Source organism: Notothenia rossii, assembly GCF_949606895.1.
Source record: "Notothenia rossii genome assembly, chromosome: 3".
NCBI classification, from domain to species: Eukaryota; Metazoa; Chordata; class Actinopteri; order Perciformes; family Nototheniidae; genus Notothenia; species Notothenia rossii.
Window position 1 is genome coordinate 78,460,994 of NC_136901.1, and position 15,571 is coordinate 78,476,564.

The 15,571-nt window shown below is 41.9% G+C and overlaps 2 protein-coding genes across 3 annotated transcripts; one reads left to right on the forward strand and one right to left on the reverse strand.

Moving 5' to 3' along the window:
* Positions 1-37: 37 nt before the first annotated feature.
* ints5 (integrator complex subunit 5) lies at positions 38-5,885 on the reverse strand. Its single transcript, XM_079669782.1, has 4 exons — positions 5,367-5,885; positions 4,191-4,443; positions 1,635-3,611; positions 38-1,258 (listed from the first exon to the last, which is right to left on the reverse strand). Exons 1-4 carry the CDS (start codon positions 5,459-5,461, stop codon positions 551-553), a joined length of 3,033 nt encoding a protein of 1,010 aa, XP_079525908.1. The 5' UTR covers positions 5,462-5,885; the 3' UTR covers positions 38-550.
* A 2,730-nt stretch (positions 5,886-8,615) lies between these two features.
* LOC307032557 (phospholipase A and acyltransferase 3-like) lies at positions 8,616-14,815 on the forward strand. 2 transcript variants are annotated; one of them, XM_079670608.1, is made up of 5 exons: positions 8,616-8,739; positions 10,091-10,180; positions 10,411-10,519; positions 11,974-12,242; positions 13,938-14,815. In XM_079670608.1, the coding sequence occupies exons 2-5, from the start codon at positions 10,166-10,168 to the stop codon at positions 14,058-14,060; spliced, it is 516 nt and encodes a 171-aa protein (XP_079526734.1). In that variant the 5' UTR covers positions 8,616-8,739; positions 10,091-10,165; the 3' UTR covers positions 14,061-14,815. The 2 variants fall into 2 exon arrangements, with proteins under 2 accessions (XP_079526734.1, XP_079526735.1); XM_079670609.1 differs by having other exon boundaries at positions 8,657-8,739; positions 10,108-10,180.
* Positions 14,816-15,571: the final 756 nt, after the last annotated feature.

Consider the following 15,571-nt stretch of genomic DNA (forward strand, 5'->3'; position numbering starts at 1 on the left):
GGATTTACAGTATGTAAAAAAAAACATGGAAATGCGACACTGTGGTGTTCACTTTAATCACCAAGAGACTGCTGTGATAAAACATTTGACCATTAAGAAGGAAATTAAATTCAAGACACTTTCAAAACTACCAACTACCTACGACCAAATTATTTATTTTGTTAAGTGGTTGAAACAACAGCTTAGGGCATATAACAATAGATGCTAGGCATGTTTGTAGCCACAATTTCAGAACGTTGGTCAACTGAAAATGATACAAAACTAACATTTAAGTGATTTACCAGAGTACAGTAATTTCAAACAAAATTAGACATTAAGGCTGTGTTTTGTGTGAAGAATTGCTGTGCTAACATAACATGTGTGTGCCATTTCTCATGTACCCTTGTATTCATCACAGAAACAACTAGTAAGAAACCTATGAAGTCTAAAAAATATGGTACAAAAAGGCACACACTCACACATACAAACAAATGCACACATCTATACTTTAAACTTGAGTACAGTGAAAGCAACTTTGCAGTCCTCTTTTGAACCAATGTAACACTACTCTTTAAAGCTGGAAGCGCCAGCACAGATGTCCCAATCTGTCAATGTTTTTATGCAGGACGCTATGAATCGGTGCCACGTATCTTGCCACGTCGCCATCCCGTGAGAAATCCCTGCAGAACAACCCCTTCTCTGAGTTGAAGATAAACTTTTGGGGCATGGGCCCATTTCCTCTCACATACTCCCACACAGCCACTAGCAGCAGCCTCACCTCGAATGGAGTGAGGTGAGGGAAGGTTTCGTGGACGTTTGCCAGCACAGGGGGCAGGAGCTGGCCCTCACCCATGCAGGACACCAGGAGGCAGGAGGCCTGGAGGTGCCACGGGGAGTCTGTGGACAACACCTCACGGGAGGCCTCCCAGTGGGCCAGCAGAGTGGCGAGGAGGCCTCTGAGCACAGCTGAGCAGTAGCAGAGAGCCGGGCGTCCCGCAGCCACCACCTGCAGCAGGGGGAAGAGCACCGGGTGGGCTTCAAAGCAACGCCGGATGTGGATGTCTCGCTCCACTGTGGTGCGAGCGTGCTCCTCAGGGGGCCAGGACAGCTCACCGTTGGCCACATCTGGACAGACATTTTCCACCATCGTAACTGCAATTACCTTGGCTGCCTCGGCGTTGATGGGCAGCGGCTCGTCGGGATCAGAGGGAAGTCGGGAGCCGTTGAGACCAGAGGAGCTGCAGCACTGGACAACGACAGCTAGCAGAGTCTGGACGTTCTGCAGAGAGAAGACCATCTTTCAAATGACACATTTTCAGTGCAGCGCCAGAGCATTACAAATAAATACAGCTAAGTAAATCAACTGGAATGACTTCGAAGGTGTAGTTGAGTCACATGCAGGATGTTTTTTTTATATATTTCTGTTTTTTGCTTGTGCAATATTCAGAATTGCGTGAGCCATCATATAGATCTTCTTCCACCCAATGAGATTTAAAAATGTTATTTCCTATCAAATATTTAAGTTAAAATGTAGTTTCATGCTGAAATGAGCATTCCTGACTGACTTCATCAAGAAGCGCTTTTCTAATTGGCATTAACATTGGCCGCTCTTGAAGCTGCACTAAATCATCATCATCTCCAATTGTGTAACTCACCTGCATGACCCCTGATGGGTCAGTAAGCTGTGCTTCAGTGCGGACCTTCAGCCCCTTGCCAATCACCCCGGCATGAAACACAGACCACACGCTACCAGAAAAGTTGACGGTGGTGCCGAAGCGACAGTTGATATCCAACAGAGAGGCTCCGATGTCAGGAGACACAGACTTGGAAGGCAGAGGGGCCCCAGACATGTCTGCGATCTGCCCTCCAAACAGGCCCGCGTTGCCTTTATGGAGCGCCCCCTCAACGAGCTGCTGGAGCACCGCTTTGAGAGTGAGCGAAGAATACGCTGCAAACCGGGACAGCAGCAGGACTGAGCAGTTCACCTCCTCGCACGCCTGTCCCCCGTCTCTCTCCAGCTTCCCTCCTTCTCCTCTTCTCCGCAGCGCCACAAAGAAATGAGTGACAGCAGCACGAGAGAGCAGGAGCAGGTGTGCTGGGGAGGAGGTGCGAGGCAGAGGGCTGCAGGAGAGGAGGCGCACTGTAGCGTGAGATACATCTGGGTCACCATGGAGAAGGAGCGGGCCAAAATCATGGAGGTATCCTGAGACCGCTGAGCCCACCTGGATGGCCATGGAGGACTGAACCCCTGAAGCTCCTCTCCTCTCCTCATCCTGACTCTGGATGGCTGCGGCCATGTTAAGCAACAGCTGCGTCAGCTGCCGGGTCCCCAGAGTGTGTGTGTGGATCTGGGCCACACAGCGAGTTACAGCGGCGGGAATGAGTCCTGACATGCAGGAGGAGAGCGTGCTGTGGAGCTGCCAGGCCAGGGCAAGCTCCTCCGGGTTGTGGGCCTGTGTGAGGAGCTGGCAGAGGGCCTCAGTGGCCACGCTGGGACCCCCATACACCGACAGCAGACACAGCAACTGGTGCAGCCACAGGTGACGCTTCCTTTCCAGGCGCAGTGTCTCGGCACAGAGCTCCCCTACGTGAGACTGCAGCTCCTCCAGGAAGGGGATGACCCTCCGGGGCTGAGTGGAGGCAGAGCGATGGGGGTTGACTTCAGCTCCCTCTGAGCGGTTGAAGACCAGTTTGTGGAGATGCAAAAGCAGCATCTGGAGGAGTCGATCGCAACCTTCTCTGACGCCTTCGTGAGGGGAGGGTGTGGGGCCTGAGATGATGACGGAGGCTGGCGTTGCTGTGTCTGCCAGAAAGCGGAGGACACGGGACCCTCCCGATGGGCTCTGGCTAATAAGATGGACAGCCAGCCCCAGCATGTTATCCAGCTCCTCTCTGGGGATGCCCTGCAGCACGGCCTGCAGCTGCAGCAGGACCGGAGGGCGCAGCAGCTCCACCAGCTCTGCTGACACTGCACCAAAGAGGTTGGGGGACATTGCAGCCAGCTGGAGCAGAAAGGGAACTGCAGCACGACGAAGCTGAGGGGAACTCTCCCAGGACGTTGAGGATGAAGTGGGAGATAGAGGGCTGGATGGACACAGACTTTCCTGAAACATCCTGAGCAGCTCCTTCCTGATGCTGTCTGAGTGGTGCACTGCGAGGTGTCCAAGGATTCCCACCACTGAGCCAATCTTTGGCACTCTGCTGCCTTTATCCACTCCCATCGCCATCAGCCCTGTGTCCTTAGCACCGTGAGAGCAGAAGTCCTTGAGCCCACATGCCAAGACTCGGCTGATGATAGTACCTGGGAAAGCAGAGCCGATGTGAGCAACCACCCAGTCAAAATGTGGCGAGTGCTGAACCGAGGTGTCCAACAGAGCATCCACACACGCGTCAGGGCACCAGGCCAGCATGGCAGCCAAACACTGGGAGTAGGCCTCCATGAGGGAGCGGGTGGCAGCACAGGACATCCAGAGCTGGAGCAGCTCGTTGAGGCTGGAGGAGTGGGGGGCCACTCTGCGGCCGGCATGCTTGCTGCTCAGCTGGCCCAACAAGTCCACAGCCCAGGCGGACACCAGAGGGGCCCAGGCCCGGGGGTTGAGACGGATAAACTCTGACAGCACGCCATGAACCTCCTGCAGACAAACAGAAGATATTGATACCTTTTCCTGGGACATTTTTGCCAGAAAAAAAATGTGGCTAGTGAGATTGCAGGGGTTCATGCCATTTTAAAAGAGTACACTTAAATGGAAGCAATGCAAAACATTTTCAAAGAGTTTTTAATTCAGGGCATAAAATGCTATGCCAGTTGTTTCCTTAATAAGTCTAAACCCCAAGTTAATCAGGTCTTTTAGAAGCCTGGATTGTGGTTGTGAATTTAGGGCATTCTACTGTTTGTTATTTTTTCATAGCAGAATGTTGCTTTATAAGAAGAAAATATTTTCTTAACCAATTCAATACATACATTTTAAACCTATAATACTCCTCTACGAATCAATAATTGGGTGTCAAATTAATTATGGTTTATTTACTAATTAGACTTTTATTAAGCAGATATCTGATAAATGAACTACCAATTAACTTATCAAATAGTCTCCACAAAATCCAAGAACGACTTAATGAAAATGGCTTGATATCTGTCATGACTTTCCTGATTTTCAGAATATGGCAATAACAAAATAAGAAATTCTATGAGTGTCCTTGTGTCATCGCACCTGTATGATGTCCTCCAGGTTGGAGCTGACCCCGGAGCTGTTATCGTTTTCTGTCTCCAGGTTGTGCAGGAAGGCGGAGACATACTCATCGTAGACGCCCCTCAGATGCTCCAAGACCGCCCCCCGACAGGCCGGGACGGAGCGCAGCAGGCGCACGGCACAGCGGGCGTGTTCCCGGACACTGAGCTTCCGACCCTGGACGCTGTCAAAGCCACTGATGAAGGACTTGATCTCCTGGGAGAGTTCCTGGGCGCTGCAGGAGAGGAGAGGACACGATGAAATTATGGGAAATATGTGAAGTTTACTATCCACAAGTAAACATTTTAAGAAAAGGAGTGACAAAAAGACTGTGTATGAATGTGTTTGAGAAGGGAAAGTCCTTTCAGATGAGCTATAAAGATCTGTTTGTACATACTAACAAGAAAAATGACCAGCAATCCTGCCTGTCAAATATCATAATTTAAATTGATGCTACACAACAATTGGCTGATTTTTTGCAGAAAACGGATCAATAAACGTACCGCTTGAGCTGAAACAATTAGTTGATCAACAGAACAACAATTTAAAATTCAGTTTTCAGCCTCTCAAATATGAAGATTTCTTGCTATTTATTTGCTTTGTAACTTATTAAGATTATTATCTTTGGGCTTTAAACTGACAAAACAAGACACTCAAAGACATCACCTTGAATGGTTGGACACTACAATGACATTTTGCATACATATTTGTGACTTTTAATGAACATAAACGTTGTAGGAAGACCATATATCCACTCTACAAAATAATAGTATTAATGTATTCAATCCTAAACTGCATTGCAGCCCTAAAATATATTCAATTTCAAGAGTAGTATCCATCAAAAACATTTGATGAGGTACTTTGGTGTGTTGGTCAGGACAGTTTATTACTGTATAACAACATTTTGGCTCTAACAACTTGCCATTTGTTCAAGCCTTCTTTGAACCTTTAATAGAGCACATGAATAATCCATTACATGAAAGGTACTCAATGTAAACCTGACATATGTTGCTGCCCCATTCACTTTTAACAAGTGCTGCCATTATAGAACAGTATAGCAGCATGTTATAGTCTTACCCTCTGACCTTCATATAGTTAAGTGAAATACAGAATGAACAAAAGTTACTTTAGAGAGTAGTTGTTGTGTAAGACACTCACCTCAGGGCAGTCTGCGGGGTGTGAGTGTGTGAGCTCTGCATCACTTTCAGCGGACTCCCGTCCAACACCACAGACATAGTTTGGTCTTTTAACATCAAAGAGTCACATCAAATCCTCCACTCGGCTGCGGGGCTTCAAGGGGGAAAGATTGTGACAGATGTGTGTTGTTTTCTCTGTACAATTTCAGGACAATAATACTGGAAAGGGCGCTCCGAAGCCGGAAGTTGGGACTTCTTCGTTGCTACAAAATGTAAACTGACACTAACAGTTGACGTCACTGGCGACATCTAGTGGTAGTGTTTTTTATTTATTGAGCAAGTGACTATTTATTTCATAGGTGTGTAGACTCTGTGTAGCGCGTTTTCAATATAGTCAGCTGCTTGAAATTGATAAAAAATCAGTAAAAGATAATGGAGACCTTTTGATCCTTCTGCAGAGTTTCATGATAAACGTGCAAATATGGGACTGGTTTTTTAAATGTATTATTATGATAATTAGTATTCTTATTCGTTTTGTATTATTATTAACATTTACACCTAATTTAATTATCGAAATATGTGTATTATTCTAATTAAATTATTTTTCATTAGATTTTTCTTTAACTAAGACATTCGGTTCATTCTAACAGAGTACTCCGATCTTGTACTTAAGAGAAAATTACCAGAATGTGATACTCTGTTACAAGTAAAACTCTTGCAATCAAAATGTCACTAATGGGGACAATTTTCCAGATTTAACATAGGCATAGCACAAGACAAAAGATGTCTCTCCACTGGGTTTTGAACCCTGCATGGAAAACCAACACATACATCTCTGGAACACCAATGTGTTTATAAGACAATGAATGCCCAACTATAGGTCTTGCTGTGATGGGATTTTGAGTGAATTTGTACCTTTATGCACATGACGAGCAGCCAGGTATGGAGGACAGAACATGACATGAGTACAAAATAAATAAATACATAAATACAGGAATTAACATACAGGATTACAAATATATATATAGTCACTCGCTTTAATGAGTTCTTTATCAATCTGTTGTTGTCCCCTTGTAACTCTAATTCGAACCCTACTATGTTTTCATTTCCTTTATATTCTTTACGAGTTTTCATGTTTTGAGAGATGTTTTGTCCTTGCCAGCCAAAGGGCGACACCTCTGAGACAAAAAGAAAAAGGTAATGTGAGCCAATGATTTCAAATCAATCCTGCATGCTCAATTTGTTGTATAGCAGGGGTGCCCAACCAGTCAGAGGTTAAGAGCCGAACATGTTACTATGTTACTGCAAAGAGCCACATCAAACACACAGTCACAGATACACGTGCACCCCCCCCCCCCTCCTTCTCTCTTTTGTTCTCAGCCTTTCTCTGTGCTCCTTTACTTTCTTCCTCCCCTCTCTCTCACACAGATAAAATGAAAATCTAAAACTGTACATGCATGCACGCACGCACGCACGCACGCACGCACGCACGCACGCACACGCACACGCGCGCGCACACACACACACACACACACACACACACACTCAAAGACCCTCCCCACAGAGGGACACACCAGGGTTCATACACTTTTTCACCAATGATTTTCAATGACTTTTCAATGACTTCTCCATGACCTTTACCTAATTTTCCATGACCAAAACAATTACTCTTTCTCAGCGGTACCACTGAAAATGAAAATGGGTTATTTTAACATGGAACAGGAACATAAGCAAAATACCGTCACAGTTAAATGCCATTTTACGTTTCATTACTATACGATACAGTCTGTATTATCATTATAGTATTACTATTTTGGCGATTAGATAAAATATAAATTATATTTGATGCAACTTTAGTTACATTTCATGACTTTTCCTAAACTTTTTTTTTTTTTTTTCTTATGTACTTTCATATAGGGGGGAGCTGCATGACATGATTTTTTAGCTGAAATCATCATAAATAGAATAAATCTGAATTCATTTTCATGAATACAGACCGGACAGTTTTTATAGACAAATAAACGTTTTACTTTTGCAAATTTAAAGTGCAAACATGAAAAAGAACAATACAAAGTGGCCAGAGTATAGCGAACAGTCTTCTTGCACACATCACAGTTCGCTCTTTCTCTCAGCCATCATGCGCGTGTGTGTGTTGCACTCGCGAGTCGCTGGCTGCTGCTGACCTGCCGGCTGCTGTCAGTCAGCTTGATAATCGGCGTTCAGGCAGGGAGCGCGCTGCGCGTGCGCGAGCCTCGAGGAGCGGAGGACAGCAGTGGAGAGAGAAGAAAAGAGCATACTTGTGTTCGTCTGCACATAGTTTTTTGAAGAAATTGACGAGTAGAGGAGACGGGGAAAAAAGTATAAAAGTATCGATCCTATTGGGTCTAGTATCGATATTTTGAAACGTAACGTAATATCGGAAGTATCGATATTTTCGGATCGATCCGCCCACCCCTACTACCCATATGGAGCCTCGAAATTACCCCCAAACCAAGGACGTGGCCTCGGTGGAATTCCAAGTATGCTGGACATTGGAACAGTCCTTCGGTGGCACTCGATGACGTAGTATCCTTGAAATATTGGCTTGGAAGCCAGTTTCCTCGCAATTGAGAAACGGCCCGTGTCTCTCCCGCACACTCACACATATAGAATTCGATATGAACTGAAGAGCCGCCTGAAACTGGGCAAAGAGCCGCATGCGGCTCGAGAGCTTCGGGTTGGCCACCCCTGAATGCAGCCAGTGAAAATGTGATACGTGGTTTCGAATAACCAACATGATAGAACATTTTGGAGAAAAAAAACTGTCCGGCCATAAAACATAATTTAAAAAATAAAAAGTTGCTTGAAGAATATTCACTAAAATTAAGCAAATGCAATAAAAATAAATAAAAATTAGCATACAATGGAAATACTCAAGTAAAATACAAGTACACTCCAAACTATTATTCAAGTCCTTCTTAGACTAGACACAATACAAACATGTTCGTTTTATTTAAATATTTGTATTTAAGTCATAAACCATAAGGTATAGTTAATAAGTGCAACACAAATTACATTAATCAATTCACTTATTAAATGTATTTAGGAAAGAGCAACTCAAAATGAATTGTTTTCATCGGGGAACCGATCTTGAAATTGTACTTAGCCTACTTAAATATGCTTAATTACTTCCCACCTCTGGTACTGGCAACGGTAAATAAACATTCTCCAATTATATTTATTTATTATCACTTATTATGTCGTGGCAACTGCTTGTTTTGTTGTTGTTTTTCTTTGAAGCTAGCAGCTTTTATTTTGAAGGTCATAAGCTCACAGCACCAACCAGCTGATCTTCTAACGGCTGAGCTCTGTTTTCAGTGTCGGTTTGGTTAGGACGTCGCCCCTTACATTTAAAGGTAAGAGCACTGTCTTTCAGTAAAATGATATTCACAAAGTGTACTGTCATGTGATGACAGTACACTTCACGTGATGCTGTGATTGAAAGCTGATGTCTGCACAGTGTGGTTTATGATGTAAACATGGACCAAGTAGCTGTCGGCTGCCTCGCTGTGTTTTGGCTTATTTTGGTTTGCCAAGAGGTAAAAGCGAAACCCAATGACCCCCTCTTTTGTCCTCTATTTGCTCCTCTTATTACAGTGACATGATTTTTGTTCAAGCGTTAGCATCTAAAAAGACGGACACACACACACACTTTTCCCTCATGGCAAAAAAAAAAAGGTCCATATAAGCTCGTCGGTTTATTATAATGTTGAAACTATGACAGTATAAAACAACAGTTCCTCAATCATTTTTATGAATGTTACATTAACCTTAACAGATGTGTTGATTTAACGTTATAATCGTTTAGGAGGCTGTAGTGCATGGTGCTGTTGTAGTGAATGACGTAGTGTCACTGGGTGTGGGCTACACAACCACAACGACAGTCAGTGTCATTAGCTGTGTTTTTGACTGTAGTTTTAGCTTGGTCAGGTGTGAATATAAATGTATATTTAATTGAACACATTATCTATTGATATATTATATTATGCAGCATTAAATTAATCAAAATGTTAAATGTGAGTGCATTGTTGATATTACATTTACTCAAGTATTGTACTTAAGTACGATTTTGGGATACTTTACGTAAGTATTTCTATGTTATGCTACTTTTAACTTCTACTCCACTATAATTTGGAAACCAGTATTGTACTTTTTACCCTGCTAGATTGGCAACATGTGTTACTAGTTATTTAACAGATTAGGATTATTCGCAAATACAAAATATAAATAAACTAATAAATAAACTATCCTATAGAGTTATAGGTAAAATATCCAGCAGTTTTATATCGAGTGATCAAAAGTAGCTCCACTCTTACAATGTTGTGATGAACACATTATTGCAAAAATAATAATAATCCAGTAATTTCATATATATTATTCTTAAATGGGACATTACGCACACTAAGCACTTTTACTTTTGGAAATGTAAGTGCTTTTTGATGGCAATACTTTTGTAATTTTACCAAAATAAGATTATGAATGAAGGACCTGTAACAGAGTATTTTTACAGTTTTACATAAGTAAAACATCTGAGTACTTCTTTCACCACTGGCTCTATGCATAGAACAATTTCCCTTTTGAGCTAACAAACAACATTTGTAACAAACAATCAGAAAACAGAGGTACATTTTCTCTAAGGGGAGAATGAAGCAGTAAATGGTTTTACTTTTCTATATCTAATGTTGTATGCTACTATTTGGACTATAGAATAGTTTGTCCTACAGGTGCTGCAAGTCACCAAAGAACACAAAGGAGTGGAAACCAGGTGAAATAAACGCTGACATGGCGCCGACCCTGGTAAGGAAATAATCACTTAATAAAAAAAAATTAAATCAACCCATAGTCGTTTTTTTAAAATGTGTTTTGTGTTCTTTTATGCAAGGATGTGTCATCATTATCGTGTTACAGTATACTTATCTTATCTTAGTTTAACACAGAGGGTCCTGTCATTTCACAATGAACCGCAGTTGTTTCCAAACAAAGTCTGTTGCAAAGTCAAAGATTTTTTCTGTCTGTCTTAATCCAAGTATGATGTAAAACCAGAGATCGGGGATTTGATTGAGATCTACAGGGGAACCTATCAGCACTGGGCTGTGTATGTGGGCGATGGCTTCATTGTCCACTTGGCACCACCCTGTGAGTCACACACACACACACACACACACACACACACACACACACACACACACACACACACACACACACACACACACACACACACACACACACACACACACACACACACACACACACACACACACACACACACACACACACACACACACACACACACTGCATATCACCAGATCAAAGCGTTTCCTGTTAATGAACACCACAAAGTTTCACAGCTGCCATCTGAATGACACGCTCAATAATGCATGGTGGTACCTGACAGGAATTTTGAACTTTGATACGCAGGATAACATGTAGGAGGGTAATAGCAGTTCCACAGTAGTATGACTGCTAAATGAACATTCCTAATGTTTTACCATTTCTAAAGGGATGGGGTCCATTGGTTTTCCATTGGCCCATTTTAGCACGTAACTGAACAAATCTATGGGACAAAAATCCAAACATATTTCTGACAACATGAGTGTCAGAGGGTGGGAGCTGCTGGATTTGAACAAGTTGTACCAGCTACCTTTGCCCTCAAGTAGTCTATCTCCTGATAATGGAGAATGAAACACTTTACAGTAGCCCCGCAGTGGTAGACAGCGAGAGTATCTGCCACTGGATTTCTCAACAATGAACTGTTACAGTCAGTTTGTGGCTGGGAGTTGACGAGCCCATTACTATTTTATAAAATGAGATAAAGGGAGAACGCAGACAGCAGCTTTTGTAGCACAGATTATGTTTTCTGTCAGTATTAGGAATCCAATATATTATTCATTTCTTTATTGGACTTTTATGTTGCCCCCATGCAGTTTACACTCACATACAGTTTAAGTATCATCAGGGAACCTTCTAAGTACAATTTTGAGGTACTTGAATATTACTTCAAGAAAAAGCTATTTCTCTTATTATTTTCAGTAATTTCTCTATAATGGGGTGAAAAGTGTAAGTAGTTCCTTTTCCGTGTGATTTTTAAACAAACTGTTGAGTGGTATAGTTTAATATTAAACCAGTGGTTTCCAACTTGATTGGCTTGTGACCCTTTACATAAACAGTTTCATAATATAACGGTTAAGGCCCACATTTTGCAAATAACAGCAAAGATTTAAGAAAAGTCCATGTACCGGTATTGAAAAGTGGCTTTAGTTTTTTCTTCTTTTTACACACACACATATACACACACACACATATACACACACACACACACACACACACACACACATACACACACACACACACACACACACACACACACACACACACACACACACACACACACACACACACACACACACACACACACACACACACACACACACACACACACACACTGACACATTACATTTTTTAAACCAGAATAAAAAAGAAGATAATTATTTGTTTGAAGTTGTTAAATTCCTAAAAACAAAATATCTTGCAGTATTAACTGCCCACACAATCACATCGGTTCCTCTCTCTTTTTTTTTGTTTGTTCATAGCTGAGGTTGCAGGGGCCGGTGCCAGCAGTATGATGTCTGTTCTCTATGAGAAGGCCTTTGTGAAGAAAGAGGATCTGTGGGATGTGGTGGGAACCAACGAGTGGAAAATCAACAACAGCCTGGATGAGGAGTACGAGCCCCTCCCGGCAGAGGACATTGTGAGGGAGGCCTGTGCGATGGTCGGTCAAGAGCGGCCGTACTGCGTCTTCAGAGGGAACTGTGAGCACTTTGTCACTGTGCTGCGCTACGGAAAAGCAGAGTCCCGGCAGGTCGGTTTAGACTCTTTTTTTTTTAAGGGGGGCTGGAGTAAAAATAATTACCATTGTAAACCAAACATGTTCATCAAAAATATTCAACTAAATCATAAGCTGCATAAGTAATATAGTAATAAATGCAACAAAACCTACTTTTCCTGAAAGACAGACCATTAACAGGCAGTCAACTGTCTTGATTACACTGACAAAAGCATTTTTCAGCTGTCTCTGGGGCCTCATCTATAAAGGGATATACGCTCAAAAAATGGCGTACGCCAGTTTCTACGCAATGTTTGCGATTTATAAAATACTAACTTGACGGGAATACGTGCGGTCCTCCACGCAAACTCTAACCCATGCGTACGCACTAAGCACAAATACGGGAGAGGCGAGAAACTGCGACACCGTTGGCAGAAGGAAGAATGGAGAGAAATATGTGGAAATAACACCATAGATAAAATGTTACATCTCATTTATCATATATGAAGAATTCATTTTCAAACATTGATCAAAGCCAATCTTAAAATGATTTAACAAACGCCTGTTTGCGACTCCTCAGTGCACACAAAAACATAACTGGGAGAAATAAATAAATAAAGATATGTTATTTAAAACCACCTTGAATATGATGTGTTAATGTTATGAAATGTTTTCTCATAAATGATGCGGTAAGCAGGAGGACAGAATTACGTCTAAACTGACGCTGTGTTGCATTTCTATAGGTTGTAGATACGAGCATGGTTTTATATACTATCACGTTTAATCGTGTTTTATGCCGTTCGCCGCCTACTTGATAAGTCGGTCATAAAACACAGGAGGTATGGAAACTAAGAACACCATATATGGTCAATTGTACAGCTAATATAACAACACATTAGTTGTATTTCCTTTAACTGGTGGATTATGGATATATAGTTGCTGATCGAAAGCTGGAACAGAAACCACCATACAAAAACATAATTCAGATCCAGTCGTCATGACTCCACTCCGGAGGGTTTCCCCGATCATTTCTTAGTTTCTCATCAAGGGGGGGGGGGGTTTCCTGTCCCTGGTACAAACACAATGCCTGAGGAAGGCCATGTGTATTTATTTTGTCATTAACCTTTTTCGGACCATTTATTTATTTTGGTGACGATCAAACCTCCATGCTGCTACTCTGGTTCAAACTGCATCAACCAAAAAATACGGTTTATCTCAGCCTCCCCAAAATAACCTAAATCTGACACGGTTATCTTCTTCATAAAGTCAGTCAAAATGAATGAATTGGCGTTTCTTTGACTATTTATAGGCAAATATGGGCGTTACGTGAAGCCTGCAAAAGCTGCTCCGCATTTCGAGTCGATTGGGATTTATAAAGGGAAACCGGCGTAGGAAGGGCCGTACGCACTTTCCTCGCCGGTACGCAATGTTAATTGAATCGGAAATTGTTGGAACATTTATGTACCTATTTTTCGGATTTCTACTACGTAAGCAACCTTCCCACGTGAATCCTACGCACGGCGTTATACATGATGCCCCTGGTCCTTAAGTCCTAGGGTGTAACCTCACTGTGGATCTTATCTGTGTTGAGGAAGTCACCCCCGGCAAAAAAACATACCATATTTCAAATCTAAAGGCCAACCATTGACCTCGTCATTTAAATATATTTTTGAAAGTTAAACTAAATGTATAAATGACTAACTAGCATGTGTCTGTTGTTTCCCTGTGCAGGTGCGTAAGGCAGGACAAACCGTCATGGTGGCCGGTGCGGCTACGTTTCTGGGTCTTGGTCTCGTGGCTCTGGCAGGAGCTTATTTCGGAAGCGGCAAGAAGGAAAAAAAGAACGAAAAGTGATACAAATCCCAAGGCACCTCTTCAGGGACACATGATAAGATCACCAGCAAAGCGTGCTTCCTATCATGTTCACTCAGAGGAAACACTGACTAATTGACATATTGTTAATAACCCAGAAACCTGGTTGATTTCTATCCTGCATAGTCACCTCCATGTGTCCTGCATGCCTTCCCTGGTTTGACTAACAATGCAAAGCTTTTTGGATGTGATCAAAGCCTTGTATTTTTCTGACATTCTAAACATGTATAGCATACATGAGCACAACAAATACTAATTTGAGTAATGAAGCAGCCAATACAGAATATGTTAACATGTTTTAAAATAAAATGAAGATTTTGAAGTTGAATGTATATGTTTCGGATTGTGTAGGATGTGAGAGGTTAGGGAGGTATTTTTCTATTGATTAAAAACAAAACATTGATATTTGTTAGTTGCTAATGAAGATATAATATACTTGACTCAAACTTAGGAAATACTATTTTACATAATCAATTAACAACACTAACTCAATTGTAATTACATTTTATGCAAGAGCCATGTAATGTCACAGTCACTACGGCCTTCTGTTCAGTGTAAAAACACTTTGAGGAACTTTGGGTCCTGTCCGAGAGGAGACATGTCGACTCAATCAATTCTACACATTTGCAGTTGTGTTATGAAATGAGTTCACAAGTTAACTGGAAATTCATAACAAGTTGTCTTCCTCTGACATTACATTGTTTGTAATCGTTTTGAAAAAAGAATAATTTGTGTGATTCTGGAAGTTTTTATTATGTTAAGAAAAGCCATTTACTATTACCTCTGAATAGTGTCAGCAGTTTCTATTTAACATATGTTAACATAACATTTCCACGTGCTTCATCCCAGGAACTTCCTGTCCATTAGCGCCCAAATGTTTCCTCTGGATGATGAAAATATTTGATTTGAAACATAACCGGATTTTTAAGTGTTATAGCTTTAATGCATGTCTCCTCGCCTCACATTATTTGTAGTTGTGGCGTTATTGAGCATGGATGCGTGTCCATATACTGCAGGACAAAACGTCTGTATTGGTTTAAGAAAAGATAATAACAGTTACTCACAATGAAAACACATGTTTTGGTACCAATGTTAGAGTAGTATATTTTAAGACACGGCCAAGTTATCTTTTTTTATCGCGTTGGAGTTTTTACCCTTATTTACCTTGTTGTGGGAGGCCTGTTAACTTATTCCGGCAAATTACTCAGACCTACTAAGAAGCTATTGAGTCTATGTAAGTTTACTACTTGACTCAGATCCACCAACGTCAGCAAGTTCTCACCTCTACTAACTCCTGAAGAACCAGGTTAAATGAACTGATGTTTCAATTCAGACGACCTGCTAAATCTGTTTAAGCGATCCCGAAGGATTTTTGATATCAGCAATGAGATGTGGCCATACCTAAGTATGAGTGTGGCAGTTGTGCAATCTTAACTTAAGCAGGAGAGGAGAGCGCAGGTTTATTTTTAAGTTGTCTCAATCCAAAAGGTGGG